General features: G+C 39.7%; 1 protein-coding gene across 1 annotated transcript in view; it reads right to left on the bottom strand.

The window, feature by feature from the left end:
• Positions 1–26,778, bottom strand: part of LOC138657926 (metalloprotease TIKI1-like) — a 220,955-nt gene that overhangs the window by 43,922 nt on the left and 150,255 nt on the right. Inside the window, exons 3-4 of the mRNA XM_069745526.1 lie at positions 18,432–18,578; positions 17,146–17,320 (exon numbers count right to left, since the gene is read on the bottom strand). Coding sequence (XP_069601627.1) covers positions 17,146–17,320; positions 18,432–18,578 — 322 coding nt within the window. The remainder of the gene's footprint in view (positions 1–17,145; positions 17,321–18,431; positions 18,579–26,778) is intronic.

A 26,778-nucleotide genomic window follows, 5' to 3' on the forward strand; every position in this document is an offset into this window, starting at 1 on the left:
GTAGATAAATAATACATGATATATGATATAACTCTCTACGATAAATCCTGACCCTAGTCAGCATGACACATCCGAGTGGAATCCTATAAAGTAAGAAGGTACACCAAATTTACCTGTATGGTGGTATAAGAGGAAGAACTGAAAGACAACAAAAGGTATAGAAAAGTAAGAACTTAGTGAAAGAGCACCAAGTGCAAGCAGAGAGCAACCCTGTGGCGTGCGGGAAATGTTACCTTATAAATATGGAATGCGGGATCCAGGATGCAGCCGCCGTGTGAAAGATGTGCGTCCCTATTGAAGACCGACGTCTATATATGACGAAAACGTCGCGCGCAAACCGGAAGGGGAAGACCCGGAAGAAGGGAAGAAAATACCAATCAGGCTAACAGCGCACGCGCCGACTCGCCGAGACGCGCATGCGCAGTAATCAAGCGCTGGACGGAAGTGGGGCAATAGCGCAATACAAGGTGGAAATGGGAACGAAAGGAAAAAAAGAAGAAAAAAAGGGAAAAAGAAGAAGTATAGTGGTCTAAACCACTCAAAGAAGGGAGCAAGAATCAGCCATGAATACAGAGACCAACAAAGAAAGGGGAAGAGAGAAAATAGCAAGAAAAAAAGGGTCAGGAAATAGTACGCACAAACCTGGGGAAGAATAATATATCAAAAGTCAGTGAGGATCCACTGGATTATGTCTATAAAAGAAGAAAAGAAAAAAGACAATGTATAAATATAACATGTACATGAATAAATGCAATCCCTAAACAATTACAATATGAAAAATCAAGAAATGTAAATATGAGTAACCATCTATATAAGACTGAAGAAATTTTTAGTATCGTAGTGTACCAGAGAGCCTAAAGGTTCCTATAAAGTAGGAAAAAAGGGAAAAATCAATAAACCAACTCATATTCTCTATTCAAGCCATTGGGTTCTAGAGTTTGAAGAGTATGAATCCAATAGGCTTCTTTCTCCTTAAGCTTCAAGATTCTATTCCCCCCTCGTCTAGCAATCGATATATGGTCAATAACCTGGTATCGCAGCTGCGAGATGTTGTGGTTATGTGAAATAAAATGAGCTGGGATGGGTAACATAATCCTTTTGCAACGAATAGTTGATTTATGTTGAGATATGCGGTCCCGGATATGTTGAGTGGTCTCACCAACATATCCGAGACCGCAAGGACACTTAATTAAATAGATAACATATGTGGAATCACAGTTGTAGTAATTACGAATAGGGAAATGTTTACCTGATCTAGGGTGAGTGAATGTGTCTCCCTTGCTAATGTTAGAACATTGTAGACAATGCAAACACGGATATGTTCCCTTACGAGTCATGCTCAGAGAAGTTTGTCTCATCTCCCTTCTAGAGCTACCCACATCAGCGGATACCAGAAGGTTACGTAAATTGGGTGGTTTCTTATGACACATCAAAGGAGGCGAAAGGAATTCTGGAATATCAGGATATGATAGGCCCAATAGAGGCCAATGTTTGTGTATGATCCTGTGAAATAACCGCATAAAAGGGTGGTGTGTACTAACGAAGGCCATCCTCCTTGTGTTATCGCGTACTCTTCTAGAGGATGAAAACTCCGATGAATGTTTAAGTAAAGTGTCAGGATAACCCCGATTCTGGAATTTAAGGGCCATATCTTTTAATCTTAAAGTGCGCTGAGAACTTTCAGACACAATTCGGTTAATCCTCTGAAATTGAGACAACGGGAGAGCCTTTTTGATATGGTGGGGGTGACAACTGGAAAACAACAAAAGACTATTCTTGTCAGTCGGTTTAACATACAAGTCGGTTGCTAGTGAACCATCCTCATTCACTATAATTTGAGTATCCAAAAAAGAAATCGACTTTTGATCATAATGTATGGTAAATGTCAATTTAGTAACACACTGATTGATATAATGGTAAAAAGACATCAAAGATTCGATATCCCCACACCATACTAGGAAAATATCGTCTATAAACCTCTTCCAAAGTAAACAATACTGTTAGAAGAGAGGATGGGTATACACGAAATTAGACTCAAAATCAGCCATGAAAATATTTGCGTACGGAGGCACCACGTTACTACCCATAGTGGTACCGTTACGTTGAAGAAAAAATTCATCTTCAAAGAGGAAAAAATTCTTAGTCAGAATGAATGTTAAAAGTGTTCTACAGAAAACCTTAAGATCACTATGAAATTGTGTATTATGATCTAGAAAATTCACCACCGCCGAAATACCCTTATCATTATCTATGTTAGTGTACAGACTATTAACGTCTAAACTTACTAGGTAACAGTCGGTGGGTATTCTTTTAAGATCTCTAATGTAAGTTAGAAAATGGGATGTGTCACGAAGAAAAGAAGGGATACGTAAATTGGGTGGTTTCTTATGACACATCAAAGGAGGCGAAAGGAATTCTGGAATATCAGGATATGATAGGCCCAATAGAGGCCAATGTTTGTGTATGATCCTGTGAAATAACCGCATAAAAGGGTGGTGTGTACTAACGAAGGCCATCCTCCTTGTGTTATCGCGTACTCTTCTAGAGGATGAAAACTCCGATGAATGTTTAAGTAAAGTGTCAGGATAACCCCGATTCTGGAATTTAAGGGCCATATCTTTTAATCTTAAAGTGCGCTGAGAACTTTCAGACACAATTCGGTTAATCCTCTGAAATTGAGACAACGGGAGAGCCTTTTTGATATGGTGGGGGTGACAACTGGAAAACAACAAAAGACTATTCTTGTCAGTCGGTTTAACATACAAGTCGGTTGCTAGTGAACCATCCTCATTCACTATAATTTGAGTATCCAAAAAAGAAATCGACTTTTGATCATAATGTATGGTAAATGTCAATTTAGTAACACACTGATTGATATAATGGTAAAAAGACATCAAAGATTCGATATCCCCACACCATACTAGGAAAATATCGTCTATAAACCTCTTCCAAAGTAAACAATACTGTTAGAAGAGAGGATGGGTATACACGAAATTAGACTCAAAATCAGCCATGAAAATATTTGCGTACGGAGGCACCACGTTACTACCCATAGTGGTACCGTTACGTTGAAGAAAAAATTCATCTTCAAAGAGGAAAAAATTCTTAGTCAGAATGAATGTTAAAAGTGTTCTACAGAAAACCTTAAGATCACTATGAAATTGTGTATTATGATCTAGAAAATTCACCACCGCCGAAATACCCTTATCATTATCTATGTTAGTGTACAGACTATTAACGTCTAAACTTACTAGGTAACAGTCGGTGGGTATTCTTTTAAGATCTCTAATGTAAGTTAGAAAATGGGATGTGTCACGAAGAAAAGAAGGGATACGTAAATTGGGTGGTTTCTTATGAAACATCAAAGGAGGCGAAAGGAATTCTGGAATATCAGGATATGATAGGCCCAATAGAGGCCAATGTTTGTGTATGATCCTGTGAAATAACCGCATAAAAGGGTGGTGGGTACTAACGAAGGCCCGTGGATCAGATCAAAACCCGGGATCTTGAAAAAGTATGTAGGAGGAAGAACTTCACTATGTGACATTAGCCGAATATCACAAGGTACAACGTATACCAAGAGGCCTACGTGTCCCACTTAGATCTACTTTATTTTCAGATAAAGATGATTTTTGTGAAAAATTTGAGGCCATTTTAAACAAATGTTCTCTGGATCTGATTCTCCTACCGGTGGACTACCTTCACAAGGAAATTCCTATGATTGAAACTGAGATTAATAACATTGAACAACAACTTCGCAATACTTTGTCTCAAGATCAATTAATAAAATTAAGACTCAGACAGATAAGACTATTAATGAATTTCAGTCTCAACTACAGGAGAGGAAAAGATTGAAGTTTGTTCGCGATACGGATGACTATCAACGTGGGGAAGTATATCGATGGATGAATAAGAATCCAGAATCCACAAATATGAGATTTTCGAAACGTTGGAATTCTCCCTTTTCATCAGGTTCTGAGAGTGACAACTCCCGTTCTTCCTTTCGCCAATATGAGCAGAGACGGGGACGTAACTCCAGATGAAGAGGCAGTAGACGGAATCCGGCAGAATCATCCACTACCACTAGGATGCAGACACAGGTACCTCATAGTTACATAGTTATTAAGGTTGAAGGAAGACTATATGTCCATCTAGTTCAACCCATAGCCTAACCTAACATGTTGATCCAGAGGAAGGCAAAAAAACCCCATGTGCAAAGAGTAAGCTCCACATTGGGGAAAAAAATTCCTTCCCGACTCCACATACGGCAATCAGACTAGTTCCCTGGATCAACGCCCTATCAAGGAATCTAGTGTATATACCCTGTAACATTATACTTTTCCAGAAAGGTATCCAGTCCCCTCTTAAATTTAAGTAATGAATCACTCATTACAACATCATACGGCAGAGAGTTCCATAGTCTCACTGCTCTTACAGTAAAGAATCCGCGTCTGTTATTATGCTTAAACCTTTTTTCCTCCAACCGCAGAGGATGCCCCCTTGTCCCTGTTTCAGGTCTATGATTAAAAAGATCATCAGAAAGGTCTTTGTACTGTCCCCTCATATATTTATACATTAAAATAAGATCACCCCTTAGTCTTCGTTTTTCCAAACTAAATAGCCCCAAGTGTAATAACCTATCTTGGTATTGCAGACCCCCCAGTCCTCTAATAACCTTGGTCGCTCTTCTCTGCACCCGCTCCAGTTCAGCTATGTCTTTCTTAAACACCGGAGACCAGAACTGTGCACAGTATTCTAAGTGTGGTCGAACTAGTGACTTGTATAGAGGTAAAATTATGTTCTCCTCATGAGCATCTATGCCTCTTTTAATGCATCCCATTATTTTATTTGCCTTTGTAGCAGCTGCCTGACACTGGCCACTGAATTTAAGTTTGTAATCCACCCATACACCCAGGTCTTTTTCATTGACGGTTTTGCCCAGAGTTTTAGAATTAAGCACATAATTATACATCTTATTACTTCTACCGAAGTGCATGACCTTACATTTATCCCCATTAAAGCTCATTTGCCATTTATCAGCCCAAGCTTCTAGTTTACATAAATCATCCTGTAATATAAAATTGTCCTCCTCTGTATTGATTACCCTGCAGAGTTTAGTGTCATCTGCAAATATTGAAATTCTACTCTGAATGCCCCCTACAAGGTCATTAATAAATATGTTAAAAAGAAGAGGGCCCAATACTGACCCCTGTGGTACCCCACTGCTAACCGCTACCCAGTCCGAGTGTGCTCCATTAATAACCACCCTTTGTTTCCTATCCCTGAGCCAGCTCTCAACCCACTTGCACATATTTTCCCCTATCCCCATTATTCTCATTTTATGTATCAACCTTTTGTGTGGCACCGTATCAAAAGCTTTTGAAAAGTCCATATACACTACATCCACTGGGTTCCCTTGGTCCAATCTGGAACTTACCTCTTCATAGAAACTGATCAAATTAGTCTGACATGAACGGTCCCTAGTAAACCCGTGCTGATACTGGGTCATGAGGTTATTCCTCTTCAGATACTCCAGTATAGCATCCCTTAGAATGCCCTCCAGTATTTTACCCACAGTAGAGGTTAAGCTTACTGGCCTATAATTTCCGAGTTCAGTTTTTGTCCCCTTTTTGAATATTGGCACCACATTTGCTATACGCCAGTCCTGTGGCACAGACCCTGTTATTATGGAGTCTTTAAAGATTAAAAATAATGGTCTATCAATGACTGTACTTAATTCCTGCAGTACTCGAGGGTGTATCCCATCCGGGCCCGGAGATTTGTCAATTTTAGTGATTTTTAGACGCCGCCGCACTTCCTGCTGGGTTAAGCAGGTGACATTTAATTGGGAATTTTTATCACTAGACATTTTGTCTGCCATGGGATTTTCTTGTGTAAATACTGATGAAAAAAAGTCATTTAGCATATTGGCTTTTTCCTCATCCTCATCCACCATCTCACCCAGACTATTTTTAAGGGGGCCAACACTATCATTTTTTAGTTTCTTACTATTTATGTAGTTAAAGAATATTTTAGGATTATTTTTACTCTCTCTGGCAATGAGTCTCTCTATCTCAATCTTTGCTGCCTTGATTTGCTTTTTACAGAATTTATTTAATTTTCTGTATTTATTTAATGCCTCCTCACTACCTACTTCCTTTAATTCTCTAAATGCTTTCTTTTTGTCACTTATTGCGCCCCTTACAGCTCTATTTAGCCATATTGGTTTCCTCCTATTTCTAGTATGTTTATTCCCATACGGTATATACTATGCACAGGTCCTATCCAGGATGCTGATAAACGTCTCCCATTTTCTTTGTGTATTTTTGTGTCTCAGGATATCGTCCCAGTTAATTGCACCAAGATCCTCTCTCATCCGTTGGAAATTTGCCCTCCTGAAGTTTAGTGTCCTTGTAACCCCTCTACTACACATCTTTTTAAAGGATACTTGAAAACTTATTATTTTGTGATCGCTATTTCCCAAGTGACCCCCAACCCTTATATTTGATATGCGGTCTGGCCTGTTGGTTAATATTAGGTCTAGCAGTGCCCCCAAATGATCATGATCAACTTGTTTACAATATCTCATCGTATATTTTGTCCCCTACGGAACATTCTATTTTACAGAAGGGGCTTTCATTTTGTCCAACCCCTCCGTTCAATGACTTTATTTTGGATCAGGAACTGAATCGTTTTTATACATCTCTTCGACTTAAAGTGCACTTTTCTAAATTTGACACACTGACACCTGTATCACAAATCTCTACTATATCTAACGATAATGAGATATTGACTCTGAAGAAACTTAATCTTACTCTCCGTAGCTCTTTTTCTCTACCTAAGATATATCACCCTGTGGAAACGTTAATTTCCCTTATCCAGAAGGATGTTGGTAAACAATTGAGCGATATTCAGCATAGTCTTTTTCATGTTAGTAGCAATATGTCAAGAGCAGAGAAATTGGCAATCAGTAGCCTGAGATCCAATAAAAAATTGATAATAAAACCGGCGGACAAAGGCGGAGCAGTAGTGGTAATGGATAAGCAATATTATATAAGGGAAATCCGGTCACAGCTTAGTGACAGTGAGATTTATCTGCCTATTTCTCATGACCCTACCTTTAAATTCACAAAAGAGATCCAGACTTTATCACATCAGTTTTGTACATTAGGTGTGATTGACCATAAATTGGGAGAATTCCTGGTTAATACTCACCCGATCTGTCCCGTATTGTATACATTGCCTAAGATCCATAAGAATTTAACTAGTCCCCCGGGGAGACCGATCGTGGCCTACACTGGATCACTCCTTTCACCATTGGCAATTGTCCTTGAGAAGATTTTACCCCACTAATGGTTCATATCCCTTCTTTTCTTCGTGACACATCCCATTTTCTAACTTACATTAGAGATCTTAAAAGAATACCCACCGACTGTTACCTAGTAAGTTTAGATGTTAATAGTCTGTACACTAACATAGATAATGATAAGGGTATTTCGGCGGTGGTGAATTTTCTAGATCATAATACACAATTTCATAGTGATCTTAAGGTTTTCTGTAGAACACTTTTAACATTCATTCTGACTAAGAATTTTTTCCTCTTTGAAGATGAATGTTTTCTTCAACGTAACGGTACCACTATGGGTAGTAACGTGGTGCCTCCGTACGCAAATATTTTCATGGCTGATTTCGAGTCTAATTTCGTGTATACCCATCCTCTCTTCTAACAGTATTGTTTACTTTGGAAGAGATTTATAGACGATATTTTCCTAGTATGGTGTGGGGATATCGAATCTTTGATGTCTTTTTACCATTATATCAATCAGTGTGTTACTAAATTGACATTTACCATACATTATGATCAAAAGTCGATTTCTTTTTTGGATACTCAAATTATAGTGAATGAGGATGGTTCACTAGCAACCGACTTGTATGTTAAACCGACTGACAAGAATAGTCTTTTGTTGTTTTCCAGTTGTCACCCCCACCATATCAAAAAGGCTCTCCCGTTGTCTCAATTTCAGAGGATTAACCGAATTGTGTCTGAAAGTTCTCAGCGCACTTTAAGATTAAAAGATATGGCCCTTAAATTCCAGAATCGGGGTTATCCTGACACTTTACTTAAACATTCATCGGAGTTTTCATCCTCTAGAAGAGTACGCGATAACACAAGGAGGATGGCCTTCGTTAGTACACACCACCCTTTTATGCGGTTATTTCACAGGATCATACACAAACATTGGCCTCTATTGGGCCTATCATATCCTGATATTCCAGAATTCCTTTCGCCTCCTTTGATGTGTCATAAGAAACCACCCAATTTACGTAACCTTCTGGTATCCGCTGATGTGGGTAGCTCTAGAAGGGAGATGAGACAAACTTCTCTGAGCATGACTCGTAAGGGAACATATCCGTGTTTGCATTGTCTACAATGTTCTAACATTAGCAAGGGAGACACATTCACTCACCCTAGATCAGGTAAACGTTTCCCTATTCGTAATTACTACAACTGTGATTCCACATATGTTATCTATTTAATTAAGTGTCCTTGCGGTCTCGGATATGTTGGTGAGACCACTCAACATATCCGGGACCGCATATCTCAACATAAATCAACTATTCGTTGCAAAAGGATTATGTTACCCATCCCAGCTCATTTTATTTCACATAACCACAACATCTCGCAGCTGCGATACCAGGTTATTGACCATATATCGATTGCTAGACGAGGGGGGAATAGAATCTTGAAGCTTAAGGAGAAAGAAGCCTATTGGATTCATACTCTTCAAACTCTAGAACCCAATGGCTTGAATAGAGAATATGAGTTGGTTTATTGATTTTTCCCTTTTTTCCTACTTTATAGGAACCTTTAGGCTCTCTGGTACACTACGATACTAAAAATTTCTTCAGTCTTATATAGATGGTTACTCATATTTACATTTCTTGATTTTTCATGTTGTAATTGTTTAGGGATTGCATTTATTCATGTACATGTTATATTTATACATTGTCTTTTTTCTTTTCTTCTTTTATAGACATAATCCGGTGGATCCTCACTGACTTTTGATATATTATTCTTCCCCAGGTTTGTGCGTACTATTTCCTGACCCTTTTTTTCTTGCTATTTTCTCTCTTCCCCTTTCTTTGTTGGTCTCTGTATTCATGGCTGATTCTTGCTCCCTTCTTTGAGTGGTTTAGACCACTATACTTCTTCTTTTTCCCTTTTTTTCTTCTTTTTTTCCTTTCGTTCCCATTTCCACCTTGTATTGCGCTATTGCCCCACTTCCGTCCAGCGCTTGATTACTGCGCATGCGCGTCTCGGCGAGTCGGCGCATGCGCTGTTAGCCTGATTGGTATTTTCTTCCCTTCTTCCGGGTCTTCCCCTTCCGGTTTGCGCGCGACGTTTTCGTCATATATAGACGTCGGTCTTCAATAGGGACGCACATCTTTCACACGGCGGCTGCATCCTGGATCCCGCGTGCCATATTTATAAGGTAACATTTCCCGCACGCCACAGGGTTGCTCTCTGCTTGCACTTGTTGCTCTTTCACTAAGTTCTTACTTTTCTATACCTTTTGTTGTCTTTCAGTTCTTCCTCTTATACCACCATACAGGTAAATTTGGTGTACCTTCTTACTTTATAGGATTCTACTCGGATGTGTCATGCTGACTAGGGTCAGGATTTATCGTAGAGAGTTATATCATACTAGATGGCAGCCCGATTCTAAAGAATCGGGAGTCTAGAATCCATATATACTTGAAATTCGGCAGGAGCTTGAAGAGCAACGTCACTGGGCCCGCCTCCACGCAGTAGAAACTTGCTGTGAGGTAAAAATTCAAAAATCACACCAAAATGGCGGGCGGAGTGTGTCACAGTACGGCACGTTTCTGATTGGTCGCTCGCAGCAGGCGGCAACCAATCAGACACTGGACACTGTTGACGTCACTTATCTCCGGACATTAGCTCCGGACATTAGCTCCGGACATTATCTCCGCACATTAGCTCCGGACATTAGCTCCGGACATTAGCTCCGGACAAAGCCACGGAAGTTGGCACAAATTGCAGGAAGTAGTATTCTAGGCAATTAATCTCCGGACATTAGCTCCGGACATTAGCTCCGGACATTAGCTCCGGACAAAGCCACGGAAGTTGGCACAAATTGCAGGAAGTAGTATTCTAGGCAATTATTATATCACTAGATGGCAGCCCGATTCTAAAGAATCGGGAGTCTAGAATCCATATATACTTTATTTATTCAAATGTAAGAATAATACAATTAATAAATAATAGTAAGAAAGAACAAAAAATGGCTGCACTCACCAGCTCTTGACAATTCTTGTTATTTAAGGTACAGTTACACACACATTAGGAAAATAGCCAGTTAATAATAGGCAGTAGTTCTTTGCAGGAATGCAGATATTAATAAATAGGCAGTTTATATTGCAGAGAAATTGCTGGGCAATAATGGACAATGTCCTTATGTGGCAAATAATAGAGCAATATACCCAATGTGGCAAAGAAGAGGTTAATATACGGCAGTCTCTCAGTATAACAGTCAGTGAATAATAGGCAGTATATAGAGAAAACACCAAACAAAAGTTCAAAATTGGTGTGAAAATGTCACTGAACCACTTCACAACTAAATATATATAGTTTTGGTAAATGGTATTATCATTTTTTTGACGAAATTCGGCAGGAGCTTGAAGAGCAACGTCACTGGGCCCGCCTCCACGCAGTAGAAACTTGCTGTGAGGTAAAAATTCAAAAATCACACCAAAATGGCGGGCGGAGTGTGTCACAGTACGGCACGTTTCTGATTGGTCGCTCGCAGCAGGCGGCAACCAATCAGACACTGGACACTGTTGACGTCACTTATCTCCGGACATTAGCTCCGGACATTAGCTCCGGACATTATCTCCGCACATTAGCTCCGGACATTAGCTCCGGACATTAGCTCCGGACAAAGCCACGGAAGTTGGCACAAATTGCAGGAAGTAGTATTCTAGGCAATTATATATTAGATGTATTATTTATCTACTCTGCTGGGTTATACAGCTAGTGAGGTTGCCATCTATTTATTTTGAGTTATGCATATGATATAATGGTATATAGATTGGACCTATTGTTTATATACATACGGACTGTCTGCTGTAAGATTGTCTTAGACCAGTACATTTATACGATATGCTATGTATCTGCTTTCATACTTATGATTATGTTTTGTATATTAATTTTTTGTTATTATACTTTATAGATCTTTGCCTTGATAAAGGCCAATTGTGGCCGAAACGTTGGCTTTTTTGACTGTATGTCTGGTCTTCAATTAATAAACTAATGACCTTTTCAGAATTATTGACTTTTTCTGATGTCCTCGGATTGATCTTTTGGATAATAGAATTAAAAAGTCAACAGCATGTGAAGAATTGGTTTTATTTATATTTTACACCGTTCCTCATGTAGTATAAGTGATTTTTGGCGACTTTATTCTTCGGGTCGGTGCGATTACTGCGATACGAGATTTATATCGGGTTTTTATGTTTGCTGCTGTATATTTTTCTTGCAAAATATAGTTTTTGCATCACAACATTTTGAGAGCTATACCTCATTTGTAGCTTTTTTCTATGTTTTGGTGCTTTTAAACAATAAAAACTATTTTATAGAAAAATTTATTTTTTCATCGTTATAACTTTTTTATTTTTTGGCTCATGGAGCTATATGGCAGCTTTTTTTTTTTTTGCGGGACAAGATGATGTTTTCAGTACCATGTTTACTTATATCCGTCTTTTTAATCGCGTTTTATTTCACTTTTTGTTCAGCGGTATGATGATAAATTATTGTTTTCTGCCTAGTTTTTTTATGGTGTTTACTAAAGAGGTTAACTAGTGGGAGAGTTTTATAGGTCGGATCATTGCGGATGCGGCAATACTAAATATGAGTACTGTTATTGTGTAGATTTTTTTCATTCAAATATTTATTTATAGATACAATATCTTGATTTTTTATTTTTGATATTTTTTTTAAACATTTTTACAATTAAACAATTTTTTTTAACTTTTTTAAAACTTTTTTACTTTGTCCCAAAATGGGGCTATAATTTTTTGCAGGCTGATCGCTTGTGCAGCATGGGATGCAGCAACATCCCCACGCTGTATAAACTGTCAGCTCTGCACTAACAGAGAAACTTACTGATCATGCACTGTGCATGATCAGCAAGTTTCTTAGCTCTGGTGACCCGGATGTCGTCATGACGAAATCAGATTACCATGGCAACCACCACGGGGTCTCCGATCCAAAGGCATAAAGGCTGTCATCTCTCTGCTGGATTCCGGAATCCTGTGATCACTTTCAATTGCAGCATTTAGGGGGTTAAAGTACTGTGAGCCGCGTGTGACCGCTCCTAGCAGTTAGTGCTGGGTGTCAGCTGTCAGAATCAGCCAGTGTGCGCAGGCGATCTCCATGCAGTAATAATACGTCCCTGGTCAGATAGGCCCAGGGCACAGGGACGTATTATTACGTCAAATGTCAGAAAGTAGTTAAATACTCTCTTTAGAAGTAACTGTAGAATCAATCCTTGCATATATGTCTTGTTATGACATAAGAATTTCATTGAATGGTGCCCCACATTCAGGATCCCTCTCTGTGAGCCAAAGTGAAAAGTCACAATCTGGAACCGCCTCACAATCTACTAGATGTGGGTCCTGAGGGTGGGATGATGTGGAGCACTTAGTGCAGTTTTAAAAATGTATTTGAATGGCTTCTATGTAAGCCTATAGAAATGTACGACCATGAGGAGGAGGCGTCTCCATGACAATAACCACACATAGTGGACTACCCTCAATCAGCTGACCTTCAATTTGACTGCTTTATAGGAAAGGTTGATTTGTTGATTTCTTGGGATAACTTATTTAAGATTGCCTAGTCACAAAAATTAGGAATGCTTCTGTTACGCATTGTTTTTTTAAACCATAGTGTGCACATTTTTTACATATTGTTCTCATTATCTAATATGTGATAATAAAATGTACATTTTACAAGAGGTACCACATATGTAGTTTCAGTTGAGAAAGGTCTTGGAACATTACCTTTAAAACACATAAAGTCAGTTTTTTTATTCTTGTCCACCTGTCACTTGAATGACTGAGCAGCTGCTGAAAACCGGCTAGGATGCTATATGGAGAGTCAAAGGTGGTGTCATTCTCAGTGACGGGAAAGAAACACTTAGTTCTGGCTATCGTACATGGTCTGCTTATCGAACTATCCATCTATCTATCTATCTATCTATCTATAGTAAGCATGTATGGCATAAGTAAAACCTAACAATGTAAAATATAATGTGTATGAAATATTATCAATCAGAAGACAAGTAAAGCACTATGTGACATTCAGATCTTTCTGACTGCAATAAAAACCTTTATGCATGACGGCATTGTTAGCCAGCAGGCTTTGTGTGAGTATACAACGAGGTAATAGGATTATCCTTTCCAGATGGTTTTACCTGCAGGTGAGTGTAACCTGATACAAATTCCCTGATATTAGACTCAAATAGTCAAACTAGTCAAACTCTCATGTGTGAACATTACCAGCTAATATCTTTGAAGCAATGCAAGAACCAAAGGGGTTGTTTGGGACTTGAACACTGATAGCTTATCCTTAGGATAGGTGATCAATGCTTGATCGGTGGATATGTGACACACGGCATGCCACCGATCAGCAGTTCCTATTGTTGGCAGCTGGAACTACTCAGTTGTGGAGCTGCACAGCTCCGTCAACTGTAAGGTGATCGCTGCACTGTATCGCACGTCCGCCACCTATTCAAATAAGACATTAGTGATCTATCCTAAGGATAGGCTATCAGTGTTAATGTCCCGGACAACCCCCTTGATAGGACGGATTAAAGGATTGACGGACACATAAATTGACAGACATTATTAGGATGTCAAAGATCATATGTCCTGGACACAGGAAAAGCCCACAGCTCCACAGCTAGGGGATGGGTCCTAGAATGAGTGTTTGGCCAATATCTGGCATTTTTCTTATATAGTAAGGACAAGTGACGGATCATGGTGGATTTAGAAGATGTGCACGATATTCACAAATGTTTAGAGATTTAAATAAGTAGTATCAGAATGTGCCTTCTTTTTATAGGAATATGATTTCATGTATTATTACTGCGCTATGTAATTACATTGCGATATATACAGTTTGTATATATACTGTATATATTTGGCTTTGTGCACTTTATAGTTATTCATTGCACGGTCACTTTCATGTTTATTGTTCCATTTTAATTTATGTTAGTTGTTGTATTAAGTGTTCACCCTTTATACATCACTACATTGGCTTGGTTGTCATGCTTGAGAAATGTTTAATTTTTGTTGTTTCTGGAACTAAAATGTTGCATTTGAAATGGTCTATAAAAGTACCTCTGGTACACTTTGTTCGGAGAGCTGCCTGCCTTTATATTTTAGACTGACTACACTGCATCTACGAATAAATTGTAACTATTACCCATGGCTGAGTTTCCTAGTAGACGAAAGAGGTCCTAGCCAAGGGCAGCCCTGAAGGAAAAAGGTCACCTTGTTCCTCAGGAATGGAATATAGCTCACATAGTAGGAGAGGTACGTGAAAAAGGAAAGAATTCCAGCTTCTTATTGGTAAAATTAATCCAAATTTATTCAAGCAGTTAAAATGTCCATGCAAGTGCAAACAGAGGACAGGGAAACAACATGGTAACACATTTCGAACGAACGCAAATAGCGTTTTTGCTCAAAGCCAATAGAGTGAGTTACCCATACGTCTTATATGCATGTGAGAATGGTTCCAATTGGATAAAGGAATCACATGACATTTAAAACAAACATCTGAATACTATGAAAACAATAACATGTGAAAGCAATGACATAAAATACACAAAACATAAGATTTGTGTAAAATGAGTAAAAATGAAAATATATAATACAAAAAAGAAGCCTTAATACTGACACATAATATCTCGGCGCAGATTTAACCCTTCTGGAAATCTAGTTCCCAGATTGAAGATCCAGAATGCCTCTCGGGTAAGTAGGTTTTTTCTTAAATATCCACCATGGGGAGGTGCGTTCACTCTTTCAATGTCATGAACTTCATACAAAGATGATTGTCTCTTATGGCAAGTGATAAAATGTTTGGCCGCAGAGGAAATATTCCTATTAGAAAAATTGCTAACATTAGAATAATCATGTAAATGTTCATTAATGCGGACTATCAACTTGTGGCTGGTGCACCATATATATAGGAAATGACAAGCAGTACATCAGATACAGTAAATAATATTTTTAGAATTACAGTTGATATACTGTTTTATTTGAAAGGTGTGAGTATTATCAAAATTAACAAATGTGGTACTTGGAAATGCAAATTTTCTCAAACACATTTATTGGTATGGTCGTTTCATCGACGATCTCCTGTTTATCTGGCGCTGTGATATTTCTGAAGTAGCTTCTTTTGTTGAATATCTCAATGTCAACTTCAATCTTAGATTCATGTCTATGTTTCATCCTACAACCATCACCTTTCTAGATCTGCAACTTAGTTGTACCACAAATCAGAATATAATTGCGTCTATGTAATGAAAACCAACTGCGGAGAAAACTATCCTTCATGCAACCAGCAGTTACCCCAAACATACTATTAAGTTCATACCAGTGGGTGAATACATTAGAGTTTCCCACAGTTGTAATGATAAATATAATCGGGAACAGGAAACAGAATATGCTGAAACTTGACTGACTGACAGGAGTTACCCCAGGTGGACACTCAATTTAGGCCGTAATATTGCCAATTCAAAAACAGGGCTAATTTAGTCAAATATCATGATGGCATTAATGCCTTGAAAACCAACACTAACTCTAAAAAGCCTGTTCTATCCATTCAGTTTAGTCCACAATTCAATGCCATAAAACAGATTATTACCAAATTTCATCCTGTGTTATATGAGGTTTCCCACATTCTGAAGACTGGTTGCAATATTGTTGCTAAGAAAGCTCCTTCTCTTGGTTATGTTCTATCTTCTACCTATTTTTGCTCGAGGAAATTTAATGCCACTTGGCTTAATTTTAATGGTTTCTACAAGTGTGGTGCTACACGTTACCAAATGTGCAAATTTGCGTGTCTCAGTAACACATTTGTTAATTTTGAGAATATTCAAACATTTCAAATAAACAGTATATCAACTGTAATTCTAAAAAACTGAAAGCACCTCCCCGTGGTGGAGATTTAAGAAGAATCCTACTTTCCCGAGAAGTGTTCTGGATCTTCAATCTGGGAACTAGATTTATGAAAGGTTTAAATCTGTGTTAAGATATGATATGTCACTATTAAGGCTTTTTTTTCTTTTGTATTATATATTTTCATTTCTACTCAATTTACACAAATCTTGTGTTTTTTTGCATTCTATGTAATTGATTTCATATGTCATTGTTTTCATGAGATTCAGATGTTTGTTTTAAATATCATGTGATTCCTTTACCCAACTGGAACCATCTTCACATGTAAATAAGACTTATGGGCAATTCATTCCCATTAAGCTTTGAGGAAGAGCGCTGTTTGAGTTCAAACGTGTTGCCATGTTGTTTCCCTCTCCCCTGTTTGCACTTGCATAGACAATTTAATTGCTTGAATAAATTTGGATCAATTTTACGGAACAAGAAGCTAGAATCCCTTCTTTTTTCACATTGCTCATGACACTGGTCAGAGCATATTTCTATGCTTCTTGGATCTACATATATGTGAGCTGGCTTATCCTCTTTACACAGTAGGAGAGGTAGTGTTCATTCAATACTACATGCCATGTACTAAATTGTACAACACCTGACTATGTGTATGTATGCATAAGTATCTTATAAATCTTTAAAAATTTCTTTAAAGGTGGCAGTGTTTCTTACAATAGAAAAGTTACTCTAAACCGGGACAGGAGTAACATTTCTGGTGATGCTCACGGAAGCGTACTCCACTGATAAAATGTGCTAAATTCATTAAGTGGTGTGTGCTTCTTAATGCATTCAGCGCATCTTATTCCTGAATATCCTGTAAGAAACGTCAGTTTTAATGAATTGAGGTCTTTGACTTCACAGACCCCTGAGATGTAAATCTGATTCTACCTTTACCTGCACCAAAAGCGAAGAAAAAGCTCTTTTCCGGAAACTCTTCCAACAGATCCTTCACTCTCTTTCCCATTCGTTCATTTCTTTTGTAGATTAGCTCTTGGCGAAAATAATTATCAATCTCTTGTGCAGTTATTTGTTCATGTGCTGGCAAGGTGACATTTATAAAATTAGGCACCTGAAAAAAAATCAAAACTGAAATGTAGGGATGTATAAGTAAAAGCACAGCTTAAAGGGAACCTGTCACCTGAATTTGGCGGGACCGGTTTTCGGTCATATGGGCGGAGTTTTCGGGTGCTTGCGCAGGCGTGTACTATGGAGGACATAGAATGAACTTCAACCCAATATTGTGGCCAGCATGCAGCCAGCGGGTAATATAAAGGTGAATCAAACACCCGAAAACTCCGCCCATATGACCGAAAACCAGTCCCGCCAAATCCAGGTGACAGGTTCCCTTTAATCTAGCATTTTGTTGAATCTGCTACTAATATGCTATTATTCTCAAATAGCATGCCCCTGATCTGTGTCATAAGATAAAAATTCACCTAGATTCATAATAAGGAACTGTATGAATAACATTCTCTTGTTCCGGATCATTCGAGACAATCCCACAAAAACTTCTGGGCTCTAACAAAATATGAACTCCATGTTATTCCCATTGAAAATGGACAGATATCGACATTTTGTATCTAATGGAGATGTAAAGCATATATCTAGCACTACCATACTAAACAATGAAGCAGTCGTTGATAGGAACGTTTCTGCAGATGCTAAATTGGCCACACACAGACGGACCTTTCTATTTGGCCTACTTGAGTAGCCCAACATAATGACATCCAGTTATTAAACTTTCAACAGCTTGTATGTTCTGTCTAAATGATCTTACAATAACGATCAGTTGTTATGTAATATGCAGGGTTATACTGGTCTCACATGCTGTGACATTATACCTATAGTAATTGTGTGACCCCAGAATACCAGTTGGTCTACGTACAGTGTGTTCATAAAATCTACAGCTTTTTTGTTTCACTTGGAGATAATCTCCTTAAAGTATATCTAACATCTTTTTGAACTAAAATGTGTGATATATATGTATAATTTGGAGGTGAAAATATTAAACTACAAGCTCAACGTTATTTCAGCATACTGATAGCCTGGGAAATCACATATATGGAGCCAAAACATCAAAGAGTAGTTTTTTCGCAGCAAAAGCTGGAGCTACCTTCCTTTCTCCTGATATAAACCTGAACAATACGCAGCAATGTTTTTGAGAAAATGTACAATCATACTTGTGAAGAATCATGGTTGAATATTATGGAGTTCAGGTCTCCACAGTTGTAGTGTTTGATGAGGTCCTCAGTTGTGTATGGAGCTTGGAGACTTCCAGCCCGAAGACTCTCCTGCTGCAAGAGGGTTTGGTTCAAGGCAAATACTACCTGGAAGAGAAGTATAATGCATGACATGGTTGTCTGCAAAGCCAAGACATCTCTAAGTATTGATTTTGTTGCCAAACATGTCTGCTCACAAGAACAATATAAACTTCAGGAGGTAAAACATATTGATCAACCTTTACTAATGGGAAATTAATGATCTCACTGGGTTGATGTAGGCCACATCTTCATCTTTTTATGTACACAATTTCTCATAAATCAGTCCATTTTCATCTATGGCAATCAAGTTTTCTCTACATAGCTTTGCTTGTAAAGCCTTGCCCTTGTAATGATTTGTGGTGGAGTACCCTTGAATTTGTACCAATTATACTTACTTTTATATTACTTGCTGATATTTCTCTAGGCTTTTATCATGAAAAAAACACCTTTCAATAAAATAGATTGAACATGAAAATGGTAAAATACTTGAAATGATAAAATTCATATATCCTAGAATTTTGGAAGTATAGAATTGCCCAAGGTCAAAATATAGCATTCTCTGTTCTTTAATAAAAATCAGTAAGAAGAGAGACTCTTCAAAGATTAAACAATGTTTTATTAGACTTCTCTTTTGTGAAGACTCCTTATTTCAGAACTAAAGCTGGAAGCATGTTTTTCAGGAGCGTGATCTAATAAACTGATTGACTTGACAAGCAAAGTTGAGAATGGACAAACAGAGAAGATAGAGCAATTGATTGAACAGATGTGAGTGTTTTTGTTGTCAAGGTCTCAAAGCTGGCGGGGTGGCGATTGGCTAATTTAAGTTGCATAATACTATAAGCCTTTCATATGCAGATTGTCTCTTTGATCTCATGTGGATAAAAGTGCAAGGCAGGGGGTCTTTTGTCTTAAAAAAAGAACCCACTGTCTGATGGACCCTTGTTCCTCTCCCACCCTCTTGAACTAATATATAGGTTCACTAACTGTCACTGCAGAGGGAACATGACAGCTGCAGAAATACAACCAGAGTCCCATATTGCTTGCATTGAACATGCTTGTATGGTTTTATAAAGAACAAATATTGCCATTCAGAAAGCAATGACTCAGATCTTGCTTCTATAACAAACTACTAAGAAAGAAAATCAGTTTTTAAAAGGAAGAAATCTCAATGATTTTGATTTTGCTAACTCTCCAATTTTGAAGGCTGATGGTAGTTGGGGGAGGAAGGGGTTGCTTAGTTGCCCCAAACACTTTACTCAGTTGGCTGATCTGGAAAAAATTGGGCAATGTTTATCTGAAGTGTACAACCTATAGGAGCTGTCCATTTTCATAGAAATTGGGGCCAAGACAGACATGGTTTGAATGGAAATGATCTTCTCTTGTGTAAATCAGGTTTTAGCGTTACATGTATTTTGTTTTACAAAATAATGATTTTTTTTCCACATCACAATATCTATTACCAAAACCACAACCATGGGCACATGGAGCTTTATTTTAAACACGATTATTCATATCTTCTCTACAGCAAACGCTGCTGCAGGGAAGATATGAATGGGGCTTCAGCACCAGTGGGGGGACCGCGCTTGCAGTAGCGCTGTCTCCTGCACGGCACACGGACTGCACACGGACGACGTCCGTGTGCGGTACATGTTTTACACGGACCCATTGACTTTAATGGGTCCGTGTAATCCGTGCGCTCCCACGAACACTGACATGTCTCCGTGTTTGGCACACGGAGACATGGTCCGCAAAAAATCAATGACATCTGCACAGATGCATTGATTTTAATGTGTCTGCGTGTGTCAGTGGCTCTGGTACATGAGGAAACTGTCACCTCACGTACCGGAGCCACTGATGTGTGAAACCGGTCTTATACCGTGCTCCTACCTTTGGAGGAACAACATTTGTTCTTACTTCATCCTTTTTGTGCAAAGGGAATTAATCTGCTTAACCAAAAGTCTGAAAATAAATTATTACAGTAAATCAAGATATTTAACTGTGCACGTTTATTTTGGCACAACTGTTTAAATTGGGACATAAACATGCTATACCGATATTACAGGAAGGCTGGTGCTACATTAGCCTTTTTGGGCATCACATGTACCCTACCTGGAATTTGTGGTTGACTGCATATTTTTCTAGAGCTTGATAAATGTGGTATTTTTATTTTTTTTTAAATCACATAAATGCTATATTTGTGTCCAAAAAATATGTTAAATGAAAAAGTGGTAAAATAAAAACACACCACTGCAAAAAAAATTGTGATTCTCTCACAGCAGCACCATGACCATTGCTGGTAGCATCCATCCCTACAGTAATATCTCCACATGAAGCATACACTTGGCCTCCTTTGACTCTGGCAAGCATATTAGGCTCACCCACCCAGTTTCTTAACCATTTTTCTGCCTGCCTACTGCATTTCATGTCCTCTGAATTTCCAACCCTTATTCTGGGAGACTTCAACATCCCCATAAACAGCTCTACCTCCCCATCTGCATCCCAGCTTTTGTCTCTAACCACTTCTCTTGGTCTCTCACAGTTCTCAACCTTTGAGAAAGATGGTAACCCCCTTGATCTGGTCTTTGTCCAGCTCTGTTCAGTCTCATACCTAGATAACTCACCTCTTCCACTTTCTGACAACAAAATTCTCTCCTTCATGCTTACAAATCTTCACCCACCCCAGCACACTCCTACCTATCACACATTCAGAAATCTACAAGCCATTAACCCTCGTATACTTACAGACTCCCTACACTCATCACAGTCCCCAATGTCCTGTTTTTCCTTTCCTGATCTGGCTATAAATCACTGCAATTACACTCTCAGAAGAACCCTGGACCAAGTAGCGCCCCTCACCCTCAGAACCTCCAAACACAGACTAAAACAGTCCTGGCTCACATCGCAAACTCAATTTCTCCAGCGATGCTCTTGGAGTGCCGAACACCAATGGAAGAAAACTTGCACATCAGAACACTTTATCCATGATAAATTTATGTTAAGAACCTATATCTCTGCCCTTCACCTCGTCAAACAGACCTCCTTCACCACCCTGACATCCTCACTGTTAAACAACCCCAAAAACCTTTTCAACACCTTTCACTCCCTCTTCAGTCCAAAAGAAAAGGCCCCTATCACAGACATTTGTGCTGTTGATCTGGCCTCACACTTTACAGAGAAAATAGAAAACCTCCGTCAGGAAATCAGCTCCCAACCACCAAGTGTCGGGACTCCTATCCATTCGCACATCTCATCTGGCTCACTCTCCACATTTGACCCAGTCATAGAAGAAGTCTCCAGGTTTCTCTTTTCTTCTCGTCCTGCTACATGCACTACTGACCCCATTCCCTCACACCTACTCCAGTCTCTCTCTCCAGTCGTCAATAGTCACCTAATTATAATACCCAATCTCTCATTCTCCTCTGGTATTTTCCTCATCCTCCTTGAAACACTCTATCATTACTCCATTATTAAAAAAAACCCTCTCTCGACCTATCCTACACAAATAACTACAGACCACTCTCTCTTTTATCTATAAACTCTTGGTGTGCCTGGTCTGCTCCCACCTTACCCGGTACCTCTCCACTCATTCTCTGCTAGACCCATCACAGTCCAGCTTCTGCCCCCTACATTCTTCAGAAACTTCACTCATCAAAGTGCACCTTTTGACAGCAAAACATAGCTGTGACCACTCTCTGCTCTTTCTTCTTGACCTCTCTGCAGCTTTCAACACTGTTGACCACCACCTTCTACTCTCTATGCTCCAAGCAATAGGCATAAAGGACACAGCTCTCTCGTGGTTCTTCCTATCTTTGTTACCGCTCCTTCAGTGCATCATTTGCTGGCTCCAGTTCTTCTCCTCTTCCTCTCACTATTGGAGTACATCAGGGTTCAGTTATTGGCACTCTTCTTTTCTCTCTCTATACAGCCCTAATAGGACAAACCATCAGCAAATTTGGCTTTCAGTACCGACTTTATGCTGGTGATGACACACAATTATACACTTCATCCATTGACCTTACCCCGCTGTACTGCAGAACAGCAGTGACTGTCTGACCACAGTTTCCAACATCATGTCTGCTCTATATCTGAAGCTCAACCTTTTCAAAACTGAACTTCTTCTGCCCCCCCATCTACTCACCTCCCTATATCTGACATCTCCCTCTCTGTGTGGCACCATAATAACGCCTAGGCAGCAGGCTTGCTGTCTGAGTTATGTTTGACACCAATCTATAGTTCACCTCTGATATACAATCCTTTGGCCACTCTTGCCGCTTGCACCTAAAAAACATCTCTAGAATCCACTGCTTTCTCACCACAGAAACAGCAAAAACCCTCACTGTTGCCCTGCTCCACATCTGCCTCGACTAGTGTAAATCTCAACTATTTGATCTCCCCCACTTGACTTTCCCCTCTCCAGTCTATCCTTAATGCAGCAGCCAGGGTCATGTCTCTGGCTAATTGTTACTCGGACATGTCCACTCTCTGCCAGTCATTGCACTGGCTGCCCATACATTATAGGATCCAATGTAAACTGCTTGTTCTCACCCACAAAGATCTCCACAGTAGGACTCCCCCCTACATCTCTTCCCTCATTTCTGTTTATCAGCATACCCGGTTGTTACGCTCCACAAGCGATTTTCAACTAACATCTGCACTAATTTGTACCTCACACTCCCGGCTCCAAGACTTCTCCAGAGTTGCACCAATCCTCTGGAATGCTCTACCCCAAGAAATTAGTACTAACCCCAACTTACACAGTTTTAGGCGCTCCCTAAAAACACATCTGTGTAGCGCTGTCTATCATGTTACCTAATCAAAGTCCTTTCATATATAGGCCAGTCTCTACTTCTCAGAACATAATTCTCCATCATACTGCATCGCACACATATGAACTGCAAATATTGGCTGGTGACTAGCTCATGCAGCCTTTATCTACCCCCCATTCCCTCAAGATAGCTGGACCATCTTTGTAAATAAGAACCTACACTTTGTCACCGCAACCTCATTGTAGATAGTAAGTTCTTACAAGCAGGGTCATCATTGTTTTTGCTTTAATTATTGTATTATCTTTAACATTGTAACTTATGATTGTTGCATATGAACTCTTGAATTGTAAAGTGTTGCAGAATATGTTGGCGCTATATAAATAAAGATTATTATTATTATTATTATATTATTAGTGAGGAAGCAGAGGGCATAATGGAATGTAGGTATGTCACATCACTTGTCTCAAGTATAATGCAAAAAACTCCTATTATAAAACTTATTGAACCTCAATGTTTATAGTTATATATATATATCTGAGACTTGTGGTCCTGAGACCTACAAATTGGGGCTGTTAGGATCAGCAGATCGGGTATCCACCGGTTATCATTGGTGACAGTGGAGACGTGACCTTTTAGTCCCCAAAGCGCTCGCTGTGGGCGCTTTGGGGGGCTAAATGGACACGTCTCCACTGTCACCAATGATAAGCGGTGGATAATAGGACCATTTCAAGCCTGCTATATTTATCAGTTACTCCCTTTCTTACAGTCGGTACACTCATGAAGGTCAATATATGACTGAAACGTTTGACAGAAGTACTACTATTGGATCACATTAAATCTCTTCATCTGAAATACCAAAGCTGAGTGCCAAGTTATTTGCATTATACTTGATTGGTTTGGGAACCCTACTTGTGCACCTGCACAGTTGTGCCACGGTTTCTTTCTACATCACTTGTCTCAGTCACAGCGGGCTAATGCAGCCTCTGACAGCGACATCATCATTTGCTCAGTCCACTTGTTTCACTGCCATAACACTTAAAGTTGTGTATAGTGGAATTTAAGTTTTGTCAATAACACCTGTTTCTGTTCTTCCTCTTAGTCCCCTAACCTGAAGCACCCTGAGAGTTAAGGAAGATTCTTCACCAGAACATATTCTTCAAGTTGATTTATTCAAAGAGATGAACAGTCAGTCTTTGTACTCAAATGACATGGTGCCGGAGAAGTTGGAAGATATTATTATAAGGTCAAGTCGTATTGCTGGCTCTGCAAGCTGTGGTGGTAGGGGCACTATCTGTGGTAAAAGTACTCTGAGCCAAGGCAAATATCAATGTGGGAGTCAGGCAGGTAGGGCAAGGTAATATCATTAACCACACATAGACTACTGTCAGAAAAATCAGGGATGAGAATGATGAGGATCCTGTGATTCATAATACCTGGGAACCAGACAGGTGCTGGGGAGGTGATGTCATTAGTGGAAGAGAGCCATGGCTATACACAGAGCAGGTGACATGCACCTTAAACATCCTCTGGGGCACAATCTGCTTGTTCTTTGGTCACTTCTGCAGCAGGTGATGCCGCACATGCTACAGGTGGAGGTGGCTCAACAGTGCTTGTAAATACGGGTTGCAGTAGTGGCGAGTAGGGTTGAGCGAAACGGGTCGGCCATTTTCAGAAGTCGCTGACTTTTGGCAAAGTCAGGTTTCATGAAACCCGACCCCTGTGTGGGGTCGGCCATGAGGTCGGCGATCTTCTGAATCTGGTATCGGAATTCCAATACCGAGTTCCGATATGTTTGCAATATCGGAAATCGGTATCGGAATCCATATTTAAGTGTAAAATAAAGAATTAAAATAAAAAATATTGCTATACTTACCCTCTGATGCACCCTGGTACTAACCGGCAGCCTTCCTTCCTTAGAATCAGCGCGTGAAGGACCTTTAGATGACGTCGCGGCTTGTGATTGGTTGCGCGACCGCCCATGTGACCGCTCACGTAACCAATCACAAGCCGCGACGTCACCGAAGGTCCTTCAAGCGCTGATTCTTAGGAAGGAAGGCTGCCGGAAAGAAGCAGGGCGCGTCCGAGGGTGAGTATATACCTAATAGGAAATGGCCGACCCGTTTCGCTCAACCCTACTCGCCACTACTGCAACCCGTATTTACAAGCACTGTTGAGCCACCTCCACCTGTAGCATGTGCGGCATCACCTGTTTCCTCTCCTTCAGACCCTGGGAACCATAGTATCCCATTGCACTGCATTGGGTTTCGTGTTTCGGCCGACCCCGACCCCGACTTTTCTATAGGATCGGCCGATTTCACTCAACCCGACTTTTGAGAAAGTCGGGTTTCGTGAAACCCGACCTGATCCTATAAAAGTAAAAGTCGCTCAACCCTAGTGGCGAGTCTTACATGTGGGCATCTCATGTGTGGATGTTCTTTTGCATGTCACCGGCAGATGATTCTTCAGCAGCCTGAAAGCTCTGCAAAAGGAAAAACAACTGTACATGTCCAGACAAGTAAAGGCTAGGAACTTTGACTCTCCATTAGCACATCACCTGCTCATTTGCAAAGCAAGGCGGACTACAATTAGAGCAAGCCTCACAATTGTTTTTCTGTCAGCCATGCTGCAACATTTTGCAACATTTCAACATAGCAAACTGCTGGAATTTGATATTGCTATGTTGGAGCATCTGTACCAGCAGCATAAAGTGGTGACAGACTATATTAGCTTATTTTGAGAAACGTCAGTGGCAGCCAAATTGGCATCCCATACTAAAACCCTTTGAAGAAACTAAAAAAAATTGCTAGTAGGGTCAACTATTTGGGGTCCTTTCATGCTGCAGGTTTTGATGGAAGATGAGAAGATGAGGAATATGAAATGGAGCAGCAGCAAAAGGAGGATGTGGATGGAACATTGAGTTGACAAAGCCAGTGGGCCAGACTGCCAATCGTAGTGAAGATAATGACAATGATGCTAGCTTAACAACCAGCTATCACAGTGGGCTGATGAACGTGAACCAACTGGGCCCTTAGTCATGCTGGTGAGCATGGTAAGCTGTATGCTGAAATGCTAGTAGGATGACAGGTATTTTGTTACCGTCAAGCAAAGGGATGGCTACTGGATTGCCATGCTTTTAGACCCTTGCTATAAAAACAAAATGGGGGACATTTTATTACTTCTGAAATGGTATCCAAATTGGTATAATACCAAGATAAGCTGTGTTTTCAGCTCGGTGAAGCCTTTATTGAACTGATGTCTGCTGGCTGCATTACTGAGCGGAGGGGAAGGGGGGAACTTTGCACTCTCTGCCTTTGCCAGTGTTACAGGTAAAAATAAGTAGCTGACGCAGCAACAGCAAAACCAGTATATTTGACATGATGGACTAGATGTTTTATCTACCTTTACACCACCCTGATGAACTTCAGCCAACTGTATGTCAGATGTATAACCTGACCCTCAGTACCTTACCAAACAAGACAAACAATTTCAGCAGGGTAGGT

This window comes from Ranitomeya imitator, chromosome 1, assembly GCF_032444005.1.
Source record: "Ranitomeya imitator isolate aRanImi1 chromosome 1, aRanImi1.pri, whole genome shotgun sequence".
Classification (NCBI taxonomy): Eukaryota; Metazoa; Chordata; class Amphibia; order Anura; family Dendrobatidae; genus Ranitomeya; species Ranitomeya imitator.